The 19,284-nt window shown below is 42.1% G+C and overlaps 1 protein-coding gene across 1 annotated transcript in view; it reads left to right on the top strand.

Moving 5' to 3' along the window:
• The window catches only part of UFL1 (UFM1 specific ligase 1), a 145,275-nt gene that overhangs the window by 63,446 nt on the left and 62,545 nt on the right, over window positions 1-19,284 (top strand). Inside the window, exons 6-7 of the mRNA XM_030199083.1 lie at window positions 664-794; window positions 12,023-12,081. Of these exons, the coding sequence (XP_030054943.1) occupies window positions 664-794; window positions 12,023-12,081 (190 nt within the window). The remainder of the gene's footprint in view (window positions 1-663; window positions 795-12,022; window positions 12,082-19,284) is intronic.

Here is a 19,284-nt window from a genome sequence, read left to right as displayed (position 1 = left end):
CATAGTAAAATGTTATCATCTACAGTGTCAAATGCAGCTGACAAATCCAAAAAAATGAGAACAGAATCATTACCAGCATCCATGTTGCTAAGGAGAGTGTCTTACAAAGAAAATAAGGTGGTTGCCCTACATACGTAAGTCAGAAGCCTGTCTGACCAACTGCAAAGTGAACATTTTGGTGCTCATTTTCAAAGCACGTAGGCTACGATGTAACATTGTAAGTCTATGTGACATTGTCAGTCAATGTGCTTTGAAAATGAGCCTCTTTGTATCCTTACCCATTTATTCTGTAATTTTCATTCAGGATCCATGATTTGACCTTGAATGAAGTATGAGCCTGTAACAGTTTGCTTTTAAAATACATATCAAAATATGCTGCTTTTGAGAAATTATACAAATATGTGTAATTTGCACCTTGTTTCTTTAGCATGTGCTTTTTATTTTCTTGGTTGTGTGACTGTGATTGGGCATCTTGTAATGCTCCTGTAGTGGTTCCAGGATTTTGACCACTAACTTAAAAAAATTTCACATTGATCACTTTCAGTATGCATGTACAAGATGTCTGTACTGCTGCTTCCTTAGAGACAGTGAATTATTTTTCATTTGATTCTCTTTTTATGAGTTCTTTGCCATATCTTTTTCTTAAACTGCTTCTGCTTGCAGGTATTGTCATTCCGACTTGGTAGGATTATTCACGGGCAGATAGATCATAACAATCGAGGAGTGATTTTTACAGATGCTTTTGTGGCTCGTCATAGGGCACGCATTCGTGGTCTGTTCAGTGCAATCACCAGGTACGTAAATCTAATTTAAAGGGGAGGTTTTCAGTGGGTCTTTTTCCAGAAGTAAATTGCTGTTTACTTGTGTAAAAAGCTTTCAAGCTTTCTCTCACTATGACTTAATCTGGGTTACACTGTGTGTAAATCAAGAAATCCTGTTTATTTTATTTATCCCAAGTTGTAAACACTCCTGATTCATTGCATTTGGTTTTGAAAAACTCATCTTTAGTTGACTGCTTTGTCCCAGTTATTCCTGGTTTCCCAAAAGTAAGCAAGGTTCTTCAGTTTGGAGAAGAGATGTCTGAGGGGGAGATATGATAGGTCTATAAAATCTTGAGTGGAGTGGAACAGGGAAACGCAAATTGTTTACTTTTTTCAGAAAATGTAAAGACTAGGGACATGTCATGAAGTTAGTAAGTAGTACAGTTAAAATAAATCAGAAGAATTATTATTTTTTCAATCAGTACATAATTAAGCCCTGAAATTGTTTTTGGAGGATGTGTTAAAAGCAGTTAGCATTGCTGAGTTTAAAAAAAGGTTTGGGAAAAGTCCATAAAACCTTAGTATGGCAGACCCAATGAAAGCCATTCATTATCTCTGAAGTTTAGTAGCGTTGAATCTTGCTGCTTTTTGTGATCCTGCTAGGTAAATGTGACCTAGATTGGCCACTGTTGCATGCTGGGCTAGATGGAGTTTTGGTCTGACCCAGTATGGCAATTCTTCCATTTGCAGAGTTAAGGAGAAAATATCTGCAACACCAAGTCATGGGTCTTCTGGAAATACGTGCCTACATAGGAGATATCCTTCAAAGAATGGCCAGTCCTCAAAAATGGCCTCAAAAAAGAGGTAATTGCAAAATACTGCAGTTCTGGTGCAGAAATTAATGATGAAGAAGGCAGCTGCTACGTTGCATAAGCTGCTTGCACAGAAAACTCAGTTGCCCAAAGCTTGGAAGAAGTTGGTGCTCAAGACTCTGTAGAAAACAACTTTGGCACACCAACACAGCTTGTCACAGAAGGATTCTGCACAGAAACTGTGAACAAAGGCTAAATCCTGTCCAGTAAAGAGCTTGGTGAGGAACCAAAGCACAGAAGGCATATTCAATCCCAAAGTCACTCATATTTGTTCAAGGCAGATGACTCCTCGGTCCTCCTCATGGGATTTAGGACCTCAACATGTTCTCTCCAAAGAAGAAATTAGAAAATGTGTTGAAGAATGTTATGTTAAATATGCCAAAATCAACTTGGATACAGGAACCAGTGCTGTTAGAATCTTTAGTAGGTACCTTATCCAGTCTTAATTCTTCAGCTCATTGGAAGAATATATCAGCTTACCATTAGACTATCTAAAGCAGGGGTGTCCAACCTCAGCTCTCGCCAGCTCGAGTTTTCATGATTCCCCCAATGAGTATGTATGAGATCTATTTGCATAATTGAAGCAGTGCATGCCAATATCTCAGTGGCTTTAATGTACAGGAGGTGAGCCTTTTTCAAATGAAGGAAACCTCTGGAATGAGAGGGCATAGGATGAAGTTAAGTGGAAATAGGCTTAGGAGGAATCTAAGAAAATACTCTTTTCTGGAAATGGTGGTGGATGGCTTGAATGGCCTCCCGGTGGAGGTCGTGGAGACGAGGACTGTGTTGAAATTTTAAAAAGCATGGGACAGGCACGTAGGATCTCTTAGGAAAAGGAGCAGTTTGTGGTTACTGAGGATGGGCAGATTGGATGGGCCATTCGGCCTTTATCTGCTGTCATGTTTCTATGTTTCTATCTCATGCATATTCATTAGGGGAATCCGGAAAACCTGACTGGATTGCGGCCCTCGAGGACCGAGGTTGGACAACCCCGATCTAGAGGATTCTTACCTACCACAGTGATCAACTGGACACACATTTTACGAGCTCAGTCCAGGATGAAGATTCTGTTTTAGATTTACTAAGGAAGTATTCCAGAATTATCCTGTGAGAATGGAGCATGATCTTTCTTTGCTTACAGGTTCACAGTTTTCGCTGTATTCATGGGGGTATTTTCTAGAGTGGTCAGACAGGGAAGAGCTTACAGGTCTTTCTTGAGACTTTTCTCCAACTTTGCCCAGAAGGACCTTACTGCTGGAGGGCTATTGAAGTTTTATTTGATAAACGGCTAATGAACTTCATGCTTCAAAAGGAAAAAGAACCTAGATAGAGCATTTGTTGTCTTTATATATTGATACTCCAAAAGATGTAATTGCAGAACTTCAGATGGTGATCTGGTAAAATCCAGTGACTAGTACGTCAGTAGCAAGGAAACTAGATCTCGGATAAAGGTGCACGTGATTCATTACCACATCATTCTGTGGTTGTAAAATCCACCTTAAAAAGATTCAATTTGTTCTAAGAAACATTAATACTCCACAGGGAAGGGTACAAACACCGTGGATCTTGTTGGGAAAAGGGTGCTTCTAGGTACAGGGTTCAAGTCAAGATGTGTTGCTCATCAGCTTCATATATTACAATATATAAAAAATGATTCCAGGAGCTCAGGCCCATATCAGTGTCTCTCCTGCAGAAAGAAAAAAACGTAAATTCCTGGATTTCCTTGTGAACGTAAAAAAGTATAAGAAACATCTGATAAGTCTACATATGAAGTATCCAAGACTTGCATCTCCTCACTAGCTAGTGGTGTGGCTAGTGGTTCCCAGATCTGTCCTGGGGGGCCTCCAGCTAGTCAGGTTTTCAGGATATCAACAATGAATATGCATGAAATACATCTGCACTGCCTTCATTGCATGCATATGTCTCGCGCGTATTCAGTTTGGGTATTCCAAAACCTTGACTGACTTGGGGGGTCTCTCAGGACAGGTGTGACAACTGCTGGTTTAGGATACTGGGGCTATGTGAAGATGTTAAGTAGCAGACTAGTGGATATTCCCCGCATAGAAGAGAATCTTTTTTGGTGGTAAAATTGAAGAAATGGTTGACTTTCTTCACAGGTTCTCATCTAGAAGGAGAAAGGCAAAAGGTTTTCAGCATAGGAGGAGTGGCCTAGTGGTTAGGGTGGCGGACTTTGGTCCTGAGGAACTGAGTTCGATTCCCACTTCAGGCACAGGCAGCTCCTTGTGACTCTGGGCAAGTCACTTAACCCTCCATTGCCCCATGTAAGTCGCATTGAGCCTGCCATGAGTGGGAAAGTGCGGGGTACAAATGTAACAAAATAAATAAGGGAGAAATAGATATTGATGATAATAAATCAACAATATTACATTTTTCTTAGGTTCCATCAGATCATCCCAGCTCTGCATCCTCATTCATCCAAGTAGTGGAGCAATGTCACAATAACATTAGTTTTTTGGAGCTCTTAATAGATACCCAGGTGGGAAAAGTAGACATTTTGATCACCAGGAATCTCATGAACAGAACAAATTCCTTTATCTTGATTATGGTATTGCTAGACCACATGGCAGCCACAGTTTAGTGACTCCTTATGCTTGCCTCCATATACATTGATTTCCAGTGGTTACAAATGTTCAAGTAGGATCAGTTCATATAGCACTTTACCTTGTTTAATACAAATAAGCAACTTATGTTGTTGGCTGCCTTCACTGGTGGAAGATGTGCACAAGTGATCACCTTTCCAGCAAGTCAACATCAAGGATTGTAATTACATATAAATGAAATATAGCATTGGTTGTTCATACCTTTATAACCAATGATCTTGGACAGGAAGGGAAAATAAATATCAGGTCAGTATTCTTGAACTATGTGCAATTTTCAGTGCTCTCAGAGCTTTCACCAGTGTATTATTGGTAAAGAGAATCTTGATCCAAATGGACAACTAAGCCAGAGAAACTATACCCTGGAGGAAAGGAGGAACAGGGGTGATATGATACAGACGTTCAAATATTTGAAAGGTATTAATCCGCAAACGAACCTTTTCCGGAGATGGGAAGGTGGTAGAACGAGAGGACATGAAATGAGATTGAAGGGGGGCAGACTCAGGAAAGATGTCAGGAAGTATTTTTTCACAGAGAGGGTGGTGGATGCTTGGAATGCCCTCCCGCGGGAGGTGGTGGAGATGAAAACGGTAACGGAATTCAAACATGCGTGGGATATACATAAAGGAATCCTGTGCAGAAGAAATAGATCCTCAGAAGCTTAGCCAAAATTGGATTGAGGAGCAGGTGGTGGGAAGAGGGGTTGGTGGTTGGGAGGCGAGGATAGTAGATGGCAGACTTATACGGTCTGTACCAGAGCCAATGATGGGAGGCGGGTCTGGTGGTTGGGAGGCGGGGAATACTGCTGGGCAGATTATACGGTCTGTGATGGAGATGAGAGGTGGGACTGGTGGTTGGGAGGCGGGGAATACTGCTGGGCAGATTTATACGGTCTGTGCCCTGAAAAAGACAGGTACAAATCAAGGTAAGGTATACACATATGAGTTTATCTTGTTGGGCAGACTAGATGGACCGTGCAGGTCTTTTTCTGCCGTCATCTACTATGTTACTATGTTAAACTGAATATTACATCCTCTGCATAGATGTGCTGAAGATCTAGACTTGAGCTACCTTTTAACAAGTGGCCCTTTCAGAAACATGCCTTCTGCAGTGCAAAATGTGGTTGCAGATAGATTCAGTTCTGTTGCCTGAAATCTTAAGAATGGTCTTGTGCTAGGAGAGAGTAAAAGAGATCTTGCAACAATGCAAAGTCTTAGATGAACTTTTGGCTGTGCATCTGGAGGATCTGCAAGTTCTTTTGTGCTGCCAGTAATTTGCTTATTGTACTGTGCACTTTTTCACCTTTCTGTCTGGTAATATCATCAGTTCTTGCTTGTACCTTATTATATAAGCGCTGCTTCTGCGATGTATCAGTGAAGGGATGCAACAAAGGTTTGTGCCCCTGTTATTGCCTCTTTGATCGTGCAAGCAATTCTGTGAGTGATTGTTATGGCTGCCTGGGGCTTGCTACATCCAAATAAATGGAACCAACATTTCAGCCATCATTGTCTTTATCTGCCTTTGTTTTTTTCTCTGTTTCTACATTTGAAACAAATAGGAGAAAAATATTTTTTCATTCAACACACTGCTCTGCAATTCTTTGCTGAAGGATATGGTGAAAGTAGTTAACATAACTGTGCCTAAAGTTTTGGACAAGATCCTGGAGGAAAAGTTTATAAATTGTTATTAAGGTAGACTTGAGGAACCACCAGTGCTTATCCCCGGAGGTAAACAGTGTGGAATTGAGCTACATTTTGTGATCTTATTGGAAATAAACTGGGTTTGATGGACCTTTGCTGTGACCTAGTATGGTAATTCTTCTTAAAGCAAGTTACATTCAGGTTCGCTAGATATTTCCCTGAGTCAGGAGGGTTTGAAGTTTTAAGTATGTACATTGAAGCAATGGAGGTTAAGTGACCTGCTCAAGGTCATAAAGAGCATCAGTTGGATTTGACCTCTGAACTCTGATTTTTGTGATTCTGGTCCTACTGCTCTACCTACCAGGCTGCAACTCCACAACAGGTACACTAAAGCATGTGCATACTCGTTCCTGGGGATTTAGTTTGGGCAGATAAGTGGCAGAGTTGTGATTCATGTGTGTATTTTATAAAGTTATACACATAGTGCATGATGATTTGTGCAGTACTGGGGCTGATTCTGGATTCCTGTTTATTAAAGACATAGGCAGCTCTAACTTCGGTAAATCTAATTTATTTAGGTCCCAGCTTGAAACTACTCTTCTTCCCATTAAAAATGAGTGGGCTTTCCAGGTCTGAGCAGGCTAAAAATGTCTTCCTGCTGGGAGCCATCTATTGACAGGAAAAGAATGCAGTCTTTCTAGCATGAAAAGCTGCATTCTCTCTTTCTGCAACTTCTTATCACCACCTTTCTTCCTCTGCTATCTCAACACCCTTCTCATTGTGGTCTTTTAAAACTTTCTCCTAGAGCTTTTCACTTCTATAAACCACTCAGAGAAAGCTACAACCCTCCCTTCCTTTTCTATTTCAGCCACTAATCTACCAATCTCTTCCTCAGTCTCTCAAAATCCTTCCAACCTGCAGGCTTATACCAAGTCTTCCACTACAAGATATGACTTGCAGTTGCCACAATTAAAAATTCTTACACCAGGTGCTTCATGCCTAGCATCATATGTACAGATTGGTATGAGAGATTTAATGGCATTAATTCTAAGCAACATCGTAGGAGAGACAAGGATGAGCTCTTGCACTCATAGGGAGGAGGGTTATTGCTAGTACTATCCAGTATCTAACCTCTCTTTTCAAGGACAGATAGTAGCACAAGCACTTCTGCAATATTTTCATGATTTCTTGGATGTCAGCAATATCCTGGATCCATATCAGTGCAAACGTTTAAGGGGGTCACAGTACTGAAGCACTATTGTTGTCCATTTTGGCCACTCAACAGAAGGGAGTTAATAGAGGTCAGGCATTTATCCTAGTGTTATTAATGTCTCTTCAGCATTTGACACTATTAGCCATCTTGTTATCCTGTTTGTCTCTCTCAAGGATTGATTGTTCTGTTCTAAGCGGGCTTGAACATTAGCTATAAAAACACACACAACAGGTACATTCCGTGAATGTGTTCACTTAGAGGGACATATCAGGTGTTCTGATGTTAACAACCACTTGCAGCTTATTAGAAGAATTTTAGGGCCCTGTTTACTAAGCCATGCTACGGGCACACTAGCGTTTTTAGCACACGCTTACTGTAACATTCCTGTGAGCATCTACATGTGCGCGCTGATTTTTAGCACACGCTAAAAACGCTAGCGTACCTTAGTAAACAGTGCCCTTAGTTAGCCAAGGGGCACAATACAGCCTGTAAGTAGACAATGTAAAGTTTCTTATATCAATTCAGTCAACACTGAATGCTACTTTTGTATATGTTAGAAAACCTCCAACTATAAAAGAGCTGAGAAGTTCCCCAATAAAAGATCAGACAGCTCAACTCACATTCATCAATATTAATTTTCTTTATTTATTTAGACTTGCTATACCGCCTTTGCTAGTGTGTAGTTCAAAGTTGTGTACAAATTTAAAAATAAAACATATATCACACAGGAAAATAACTAAAATAGGAAAGGAAAGAAGAAAAGAAAGTGAGCTAAATAGCAAAACCAATAATAATAATAATAAAAAGACCATTACACACAATGAAACACCGAAAGGCAACATAACTATTCAAAATGATAAGAAACTCATTTTTGGACCTTTATATCAAAATCACACTGAATGAGAAATGTCAGTGGGACATAATTGTCAGTCTTTGTAACAAATATAGCCCAGCTGACATGATACCATGTTTTGAGCTTCAGGGCAGCAGGTCCAAACCCAGCTAGCCTTCTACGTTCTTCAGTCTGCTCAGATGCAGAAACTAAAGCTCAAAACATGATGATATGCTGGTTTGGCTTTGTTTTGAAGTCTGAGAGATGGTGCTTTTGTTCAGATAAACTTTTATAACTCTTACTGAATGTTTTACACTGAGCGTTAATTGAATATTGCATAGATACACTTTGGGGTTTGAATGGAATTTTTCCTTTATATTGGACTGATGATTATATCCTCCTGACACACAGTTAAAGAACATTCGTTTCTCTTTCCATGTGAATTTGATATGAAGGTCCAAAAAATAGTTTTCTTATAGTTCTGAAGATCTGGGTTGCCTTTAATATTAACGAATGTGAGTTGAGCTGTTTGTTCTTTTGTAGCAGATCATAAAACAGTGGTTCCTTTGCTTAACAAGGGACTGTGTGGTATGTAACCTAAATTTAAAGTGAGTGGACAAAGAGCTTGCATTGTCAAGTGAAGTGGATAGTCTTGGGGAGGTGATATTAGACACTCTGGGGCCCTTTTACAAAGGCGCATTAGGATCTACGCGCATGCAGCATAAGCACCGCCATACTGGGAAAAGGCCAAGGGTCCATCAAGCCCAGCATCCTGTCTCCGACAGCGGCCAATCCAGGCTTCAAGAATCCAGCAACCCCCCCCCCCCCCAAAAAAAAAAAAATAATAATTTTTTTTTTAATAATGTTCAATGGACTTTTCCCTCAGGAATCTGTCCAAACCCCCTTTAAACTCCGTAAGGCCAGCTGCTGTCACTACATTTTCCAGCAACGAGTTCCAGAGTCTAACTACACGCTGAGTAAAGAAAATCTTTCTCCTATTTGTTTTAAATGTACCATATTCTAGCTTTATCTTGTGTCCCCTGGTTTTGTTGTTGTTTGAAAGTGTAAACAAATGCTTCACCTCTGTTCGCTCATTATCTTGTAGACTTCTATCATATCACCCCTCAGCCGCCTTTTCTCCAAGCTGAAGAGCCCTAACCTTCTCAGCCTTTCCTCATAAGGAAGTCATTCCATTCCCTTTATCATTTTCGTCGCCCTTCTCTGCACCTTCTCTAATTCCTTTATATCTTTTTTGAGATGCGGCGACCAGCATGCGCCCAAGTGAGACACCAGGCTACTGTGCCCCCCCCCCCCCCCCCCCCGGGCGGTAATTTCAGATTTGGCATGCGCCAGTAATGCTTAGATGATTGATTTATTTCCTTACACTTGCACCGTTTCTGGTGGTAATCGGCAATTGGTACTTGCTGACCGGTCACTGCGCATGTAGCGTGTGAGCCCTTACCGCTAAATCAGTGAGTGGGGTTAAAGGCTGAGGCCGATTTTAGATGTGCGCGCTGGTTTCAGTTTTACTGCATGCCGTTTTCCCATCATATTTTTTAAAAAGCCCTCTTTTGCAGATGTGGTAAAAAGTAGCCCGGCGCGTGCCCAGAATGCGCACCTACACTGCCACAGGCCACTTTTTCCACTACCCCTGAGATGTTAGAGCCTCATAGTCTGCTTATCTCTTGGCGAGTATAGCTTATAATATTATTGTGGGTATTTAGGGTTTCATATCATTAGAATGTAAACATAGATTTAAAATGTAAAGAACCTATGAAAGTTGTCAGTCACATGATATTTCTGTCGCTGGGGTTACTCTTGGGAATGCGTTGCTATTTGATATAAAGCAACAGTGGGCCTACTTATTAAATCTTGATAGAAACATTTAGAATCATTTGTCCAAATGATATGATTAAAGGATTTGCCTGATTTCAATTGTAATGCTTTGTATGCTCTATCTATAATTTCTTATGTTCATTTGTGCTCCACCAAGGACTGTGGTGAGTGGATGGGTGGGTTATTTTTTTAAATAAATAAATAGATATGATATAAACATTGAAATGTTTTAGCAAGCTTCAATAAAGTGTCAGAAGGAAACATTTTCCTTAAAATTAAAAAGTTCACTGAAGGGTTATTGTATGAAGTTGAAGATAAAACAGGCTGAAAAGGAATATGAAAAATATATTTTTTTTCACTGAAAGGTTAGTGTAGTAGCAGAAATTAAGCTTACATAGTAACATAGTAGATGATGGCAGAAAAAGACCTGCATGGTCCATCCAGTCTGCCCATGACAAACTCATATGTGTATACCTTACCTTGAATTTGTACCTGTCCTTTTCAGGGCACAGACCATATAAGTCTGCCCAGCAGTATTTCCTGCCTCCCAACCACCAGTCCCGCCTCCCATCACCTGCTCTGGTACAGACCGTATAAGTCTGCCCTCCCCTATCCTCGCCTCCCAACCACCACCCCCTCTTCCCCCCAACTGCTCTGCCACCCAATTTCAGCTAAGCTTCTGAGGATCCATTCCTTCTGCACAGGATTCCTCTATGCATATCCCACGCATGTTTGAACTCCGTTACCGTTTTCATCTCCACCACCTCCCGCGGGAGGGCATTCCAAGCGTCCCGCGGGAGCCGGTGATGGGAGGCGGGACTGGTGGTTGGGAGGCGGAAAATACTGCTGGGCAGACTTATATGGTCTGTGCCCTGAAAAGGACAGGTACAAATTCAAGGTAAGGTATACACATATGAGTTTGTCATGGGCAGACTGGATGGGACCATGCAGGTCTTTTTCTGCCGTCATCTACTATGTTACTATGTTAAATATTTTTTTTTCACTGAAAGGTCTGTGAAGTAGCAGAAATTAAGCTTACATCGGATAGATGCAAGGGGACTTTAATGGTGGATGGAAAGAGATGAGTACAGATGGAATAAAACTTATGAGAGCACAGTAGGGAGGCACTAGTAGGCAGACCAAGTACACCTTGTCTGCTGATATCATCCGTATTTTTGTAAGAGATACTGACCACCATAGTTTTATAATAATTACTGCCCACCAGGGAGACAATCTAGCGATCTTCTCCACCCCCCTCCCCCTAAACAGACTGGTTAGCCTTGGGGTATAATTTTGAAGCTCTGCCATGTGTGGTGGGGAACTCATTCATGCCTGAATATCAGCTAAGATTACAGCTCGTAAGTACTTTGAAAGCTGAGTGATACTGAATTTGTACCTAAGGCCTAGGTCTGGGAACCTTTGAAGCATTGTTCATTGTTTAGCAGATAGAACTGTCTTTAAAAGGGGGAAACACCTGCAACTCAAAGGTCTTATCTTTACACTGCAGCTGGCAGGCGGCTTTATGGATAAGGCTGGACTAGGAGCAGGAATTACAAATGTAGGTACTGTACCTCTGGTAATTTAATACCAAAACATAAGATGACAGAGATAGATGAGCCAATTTATTTCATTGTACAATAGCATTATTACATGACAGTGAGTACTTGTTCTGACCTTACAGTATGATATGAGAGCGTTTTGAAGCACGCCACTGAATGTTTGTTGCCTTAAGCAAGTGAGAAATGTTGCAGTGGCCAGTTAAAGCACGGCCCCCGTTATGCCTTAATGATCAGGTTGGGATATTTGTCTTGGTTTTATAAATTAAGTTATAGCCCAGCTTTCCCCGACTACCTTGGCACATTTTCCTGGGCGGAAAGTTTCCTGAGACTGAACTAGTGTTTGCTGCTTGGTGTTGTCAGGGGTTGCCCTTTCCAGTAATAATCTGCCTCCCTCCTTTCTCAAGCACATTCACACTACAGTCACACTCCAGGCAATGTTCTCATTCTCGTGACCTCTGTGAGATAACTGATTCCATACACTGCAGGCAGAATCTAGCAGGCAGTCCAGGACTTCCCTCATTATGTACAGATCCTTGGTTAGTGACAGTATTACCTCTATTATCTCAGTGTCTCTAAAGCCCATATCTTATTGTTGGTTCTGACTTCTGTGCCTTTGCACTGGAGTTCTAAGGTGCTTGGTTGTTGCACTGTGTGGAGTTAAAATCTCTTTATATTTTCTCTTTGTTTGCAGACCTACACCTGTAATTAATTTAATCACACATTATCGCTTTCAGGAACATCTGCTTTACTGTAAGTATTTTAGGCATGTCTAACTTAATTGATTTCTCTCCCGATACTATTAATAATAGGATTTTTTTCAAATTTGAATAATTTACACCCCAAGCACTCTGAAACATAAAAAAAAAATCTAAATGACTTTTATTTAGCCTCCATAAACCAGTACTTTCTTCCAGCAAAGAGACAATCTAAAATGTTGCTTCACCAAGAGTAGGTAAATGTTAACATATTTTGGATTTTTTAAACTGTTTGATTTGATTTGTTTATTTAGTAGACTGCCACTTATCAAAATATTCAAGCAGTTTACAATATAACAACTAACAGATCCAGTTGTATGTAAACATTTAGACCCTGCTGGTCAAATTGTATGTTTTAACGAATCCCTAAATAAACAGAAGCTAACACAATCTCTTCATGACTCAGAGGTAAACTTGAAGTGGCTCTATCACCTGGATTCTATATATGGTGCTCAAAATTGTGCATGCCCAATTTATTACTACTTACTACTACTTATCATTTCTATAGCACTGCTAGACTTACATTTTAATTTATTAGGATTTATTTACTGCCTTTTTGAAGGAATTCACTGAAGGCAATGTACAGCAAGAATAAGTCAAACTTGTATGTGCAGAGTAATGAGCCAATTAGCACCAATAATTAGGCATTGATTATTGGTGTTAATTGGCAACAATTTGGATTTACATGTGCATCTGGCCAAGCGCTATTCTATAAAGATGCGCATGTAAATGTTTTAGCGTGCAGTTGAAAAGGGGGCGTGGCCATTGGAGGAGCGTGGGCTGCTCAGGGACATTCACTAAAGATGCAAGCACTATTATAGAGTTTGGAGGATCCACACCTAATTTATGCACTGCCCAAAGTTTTGTGCGGATCTTGGTGCTACGTGCTCTTCTATAAATGGCGCCCAACTCAGAGCACCATTTATAGAATAGTGCTCAATGCTCATTTTTTTTTCAGCGCCTCTTGGCGTCTTCAGCGGCACTCGACGGCTGCCTACAGCATGCTCTGGGACTTCCTCCCAGAGGGGCAGGGCAGTTGAGGGAGGAAATCCTGAAGCAGGCTGCAGGCGGGCTATGAGTGTGATTGCTGCTGCAGAGCGAAGATATCAAGAGGATTTTTAAAGGGGGGGGCTGGGTCTGATGGGGTGCGTATGCCACGATGCACCTACCCTAAATACGCCACTGTTGCAACCTGTTTCTTTTTCTACTCTTAAATGGTAGCTTTTTTAAAAGTGAAAGTTTGCCATCCGTTATCTGCTTTGGATTTATGTCTTCTATATAGAGAAGAGATGTAACCAGTTTCTAAAAGGAGAACAATAGGACTGTGAGGTGCAGGTCTTCTCTTGACAGATAAGAAAATAATGAAAATGAAGTGTCAGCAGGCTTTGTTATCATCATTTTCTTTGCTAGCAATTCACCTTACTGTCATCCCTTATCAGGCTTAGAGACGTGTGGTAAATTAAGAGCACCCAGAGGATGAATTCACAAGGGCAGCAGGTTTACACCTGTTCTTATTACATCACATCTGATGTGTTCAGTATAGTGGCAAGATTTCTCTACAATAATCAGGTTTTATAACATCTTTGATACTTGGCATGTGTGCATGTTTAGTCCAAGCATGTTGGAGTGGGAGAATTAGAGAACATTAATCTGTGCCAACATGGATCCCAGGCTACCATTGTGCAGCACAATTCTGCTGAGGTCAGAATGTTTTTAAGGTGACATGAACATTAAGCTCTGATGGAAGGCTTCCATCTTGTGGCTGACCATAACACAGGTCTTGTTGATGCAGCATTAATGCACAGCTCTAGTCTGTAATTGTTTACTCCCTGTTATCTTTTAATAGCTGATTACTGCATCTGTTGGGAATACTGTAGGGGATTATATATATGTTTTTGTAAGAGGCCAATTTCCTACCTATGTACTCGCTTATGTCTAGGGGGCGTGGCCTCTGCCCAACATTAGCTGCATGGAAAATAACGGACAGACCAATGGAATATATTAGTTTATTTATACAGCGTTATATACAAAAATATAGAAAACTCTTATCAGCTTATAGCATCAGCAATTCCTGATTGCATGCACAATGATACCAAAAATAGAGAATAACTATGATTATCCTATTGGCTAAATCTGTAATGACAGATAACACAATACCAAGATCCTAATGATTACCACACAAATCTTATACTAGGCTAACAGCAACTAGAGATCATAAATCCTGACGTCACACATCTGATGGGTCCGAGCCCAGACTAATTACCTAACCCAGCCTGAAGGAAGTAAACTATGATCTCACCGTCCCGGTTTCCAGATCAGATTCCTTCCAATGCCTCAGCCGAAGGTCTCAGCGAGGTCCCACAAGCTCAGGTGATGCACTTGTCTTGATCAGCCACATATGATACAGACTCAGTATAGATCCTGTAGACAGCTGTAACCTGGGGAGAAGCTTTGCCAGGTATTATCAGTAAGTCTCTTAGGAAAATCAGGTGCTTGCAGAAATGCAAGTGTTCTCCTCTTCTGTTCTTCTTCCTAGTTCTTCTCTCTTCTCTCTTCTCTCAGGAACTAGTTTCTTTCTGTTCCCGCTTCTCAGATCCATCAGTTTTCAGGGAGCCAATCAGAAATAATCCCATCATGTACTCCCAACATCTGTATGAAGCCTCCTTTGTCCGTCTTATCTCGTACTCTCTCTCCCTCTCTCCCAAGGACATGCATTTTCTCCAGATACAGAGTGACCTTGGAGGTGGTGCAGGCTTCAGTAAATCTATTACAAGCTGGAATGCTGACTTCTGCACAGTTGGTAGTCAGACATATAGGTGAAAGGTTGCAGCGTCCATTTTGGCTGTAAAGGTGCTCTCATGTATGTGCACACAGGGTGGGTGAGATCACAGCAAATACTCCTACAGATTCCCCCCCTTGGAGATGGAAATTACTACAAAGGAGTAAAGGCCTTCTCCAACCTAACTACAAAAATAAGCCAGACAGTTCAGTCAGGATTCAGGTACAAACTTCATGGTCAAAACTACAAAAAGTTTCAAAGTAAATCTCAACTAATGCAAACTAACACTCTTCAAACAGTTCAATGAAGCAAAATAATGTTCACAAGGAAATTAAAAATGCTAATACAGCAAAATACTGAATAATAGAACCTGCATGTGCAGTTAGTTGAAAAGTCTTAACACATGAAATTAATCAAACAAATCATGAACCATAATCACATAGATCATGAAAATCACATCATGCAAAGCAAAGCATATTAGTACAGAAAAGTGAAAACGGAATAAATTGTTGGCAAAACTCTGGTTAGAGGTAACTACATAAAGTCTTGCAATCTCATTGCCGTAGGTGACAAAGTGTTTACGCGATAGCGTAAATGACGAAGGTCTCTCCAAAACACTACAGCACACAGGAGCATGATGACCCACGAGATGGTCAAAAGTGGGATGACAACGTGAGTGGACATGTGGAACTGGGTGACATCAGATGAACGACGTTTGTAATCTGCAACCTCGAGAGTCTCATGGTCAACAGATAATTCAACAGTGTGAGAGTCTTTGGACTGTAAAAATGGTATAAGGTCCATAGCAAAGTCAATAGGGTGGACCGTGATGAATAATGAGGTGTGAATGGACAACTTCTCACATCAAGAAGACATCAAACAGGAACAAAATGGTCCACGTAATGGTGATGATGAAGAAAGTCTTCAAACATAAGCATTGGACACAGTTCAAAAAGAAAGTCAATGAAATGTCCCAAAAACAAACAAACACACATCCAAAACTTCACTGTCAGGCACACTGGATCGGTTGAAATAAAAATAAAATCAAACAATTCCCCCCAACACGAAGAATGATTCTTGGCCAAAGAAAACTCCAACAGTCATGACTAAACAATGGAAATCATGAGGAACAAGGGGAAGGGATGTTGAAACCACCAATGGATTAGGAAGCAGGGCGTCAGGAACATCTTGAAGAACGACATCAGGAACGGAAACAGAATCAATCTGTTAGGCAACTGCACCGGATCTTCAAGGTTTTGTTTTTTTCTTTGTAGCTGAAAAACAAAAGAAGACGAAGCTATTCTGCTTCATGGTTAGTTTGTGTCATTTCAACAATGCATGTATCTGGAACCAAATGACTGGGGTGACATGGTCTCAACTGATTGATGTGGACCCACTTAAGGTTATCTTCACCTTGAGAATTTTTTCTGAGGCGAATTTGGTAAGTCACAGGTGAAGCTTTTTCCACTATAGGGAAAGGACCATGCCAACTGGGTAGAAACTTCCTTTCTTTAACCTTGTTTCTGGCAAAATTGAAGTAGAATACCTTGTCGCCAATTTGGTATTCTTTAGAGGTAGTCCCTTGATCATAATAGGCTTTTCTACCTCTAGCGCTACTTTCCAAATTTTTCTGAGCAAAGGCAAAGGCACTTTGCAAATGATTACGCAAATGGGTGACATATTCATGAGTGGAGGTAGCACTGGACAAGTTCACATCATTAGTCCTGTACAACAAATGAATTGGTAATGTCATTTCCCTACCTGTCATCATCTCTGTGTGAGTAGTACAAGCATCAGCCTGTTCCACTTGCTCTTTCACCATAGCATCAAACTCGGAGAAAGGTTGGTTGGATGCAATTTCCACCTGTTCTTCAATGTCCTCCTGCAAGGTTGAGGTTTCCACAGAATTCACCCTTCGAGGCTTCTGAGGTACAGACATTTCCCTGGACAGAAACAAGAAGTCATCTTCCACCTGTACCTGAGCACACGTCGCATCATAGGGCCAAACAAACTCGAGAGATATGAGGCCCCTGGGAGAGGTAAACCAACTGTCAGTCTCCCCCCCCTGGCAGGTGTCCCAAGAAGAAGGCAGCCTGCCAAGGATAGGCAAACTTACCTCGACATCATGGAAGGACTGGCCAACCAGAAAGCCAAAAGAATCTCCAGCAGATAGCTCAACTTCAGCAGACTGTGGATTGGTGACCAACAGGTATAAGGTGGTACCGGTGATCTCCAAACATGGCAGAACACCAATTGTCAATCCAAGGTCTCGAAAGTGGGCATGTGGGTTAAAGAACACTACATCATCCAGCAGACGTTGTCCTTGAGCGAGGCGAAGCTTGAGGGAAAAATCCCGAACTCTTCCTGGAATGGTTACATCCTTGTCACAGACTACCTCACAGACCTGGGGAATGGTCTGTCCAGACTTCAAACAAACAGCCGTAGGTTCAAGTTCCACTGGGTTGTTCTGCATTCTACTCCACAGGACAAGATTCACCAGGTCCACATAAACTCCCAGTCGTACAAGGCAATCTGACCCCAAACATAAGGGTTCCCTCAAGCCCCGGACAATAGAGAAGTGGTGAGTGAATGTCTTCTTTCCCACAGTCAAGGGAAGGCCACATATTCCGTCAAGCGGCTTGGAGCCTTGTCCCGGTACCTGTACCGAAGTAGAGGAACATCTGCTGAAGGGAAGTTGTACAGACTTACGAATTTGGCTGTACAAAGAGTCACTGATGTAGGAGAGATCACTAGTGAACAGTAAAGTAGCTTGAAGCAATTGGGTGTTAGCCACTTGAACTGGTATGGTGAATTCATCACCTTTCCGGGTGATGTCAGTCACCTTGCAAGGATGAGCAAAATCCGGACCAGAGATAGGAGATGATATTTCAAGTGATGCGGGAGACACAGTATCTGTTAAGTCATCCGTCTTGGCTGAGTCCTGTGAAACAATCTCTAGTTGGTCCGCTTGTTGCCCCAGCTCTTCATGCTTCTGACCCCATTTTGGTGCATCTGTCAAAGGAGGCTCCCGCATGGGCGGATCCGCGGAACACCGGAGATCAGTCCGCAGGGGAGTGTCCTGTAGCTCCACAGAGTTGGCATCACTGACTGTACGCCAGTATCTCCCTCGCACATATTTAAGGGGTCGAGTGACTTTAGACCAGATCGTTTCCTCGTCATAATCCAAAACAGGCCGAAATCTCTTCAAAAGGTCATTTCCAATCAGAAATTCTTCACCCTCACTGGTAGAGATGATGGCTGGGTGCCTGACGGTCATCTGTCCAAGCTGTAAAGATAGCCAAACCTGTCCCACAGTTCCAATACTTTGATTGCCATAGGCCACCAGTGACAAGTCGCACGGTGTGACATGCAGCACATCCTGACCCCCCCCTAGAGATGCCTCTAGTTTCTGAAACAGGCCCTGGGTGACCAAAGTCACCTCTGAGGCTGTATCCAGGAGACCTTCACAGGAAAGTACTTGTTGAATCAACAACTCCACGGTATATCTGTAACCTTTAGATATAAGCTTACCTAGAAAATACCTGACTTCCTGGGATGAGTCTTTTGAAAGAGGCCCTTCCGGGTTCGAGGGCTGAGACGCAGCATGGTTCACGGGGGACTCCTCACTGATGGGCGACAACGCATCCACGTGGACAGTGGGGACGCTTGCGGTAACAGGTTTTGTGGCCACGTCTAGTCATGCTTGTTCTTCCTCCGAAGAGGATGGCTGTTCCACCTCAACAGATTTAACACTAAGCCCCGGAGGGGTCGGCGGTCTAGAAGACTGGTCCTTCTGCTTCTGGAATTTGACCTTTTTATGAGATGGAGGTGTCTTAGGTACATTGCTAGACTCCGCGATTGAACATCTTGCCATCAATTGGTCCAGCTGAGCTTGCATAGCGCGGATCTTCTCTGCATTCCACTTCTTCTGATTAAACCGCTTCTTTTTAGGTTGTTGCTGTCCCTCCTGTGCAATAGGGGGCGCTGCATCCCGCGGCAGGGCCTGAGAGCCCGGCGGCGTAGTTGGTCTCGGCGCTTTGTTTTCCAGAGAAAGCGTGGAAGTGACCGCACAAACAGCAGGTGGTATCACCCTGTTGCGACTCTTGGACGCCGGTTTCAGAGTCTCTGCGATGGGCTTGGCGCGGCAGATTTCAAAAATTCCTTCAGCCTGCTTGAGAAGGCTGGAATAGGGTTCTGCGTTTTTTCCTGCCAAGGGAATCTTTATCGGATCAGGCAGACCCTGTATAAAAAGTTCCCTGAAATCACCAAATTCAAGATCTTTAGAATCGGGCGGGACCCCCCCTTGGTAAAATGCACGCTTCAAGCGATGGGCCCACTCCCGCGGACTCTCCTCCGGCTTACAACTAATAGTATACGCTGCACGCTTAGCTTCCAGAGAGTTGGCAAAGAGACCGTAGC

Source organism: Microcaecilia unicolor, chromosome 3 (genome assembly GCF_901765095.1).
Source record: "Microcaecilia unicolor chromosome 3, aMicUni1.1, whole genome shotgun sequence".
NCBI classification, from domain to species: Eukaryota; Metazoa; Chordata; class Amphibia; order Gymnophiona; family Siphonopidae; genus Microcaecilia; species Microcaecilia unicolor.
The sequence above is the reverse complement of the archived record's forward strand: the minus strand, read 5'-3'. Positions and strand labels throughout refer to the sequence as shown.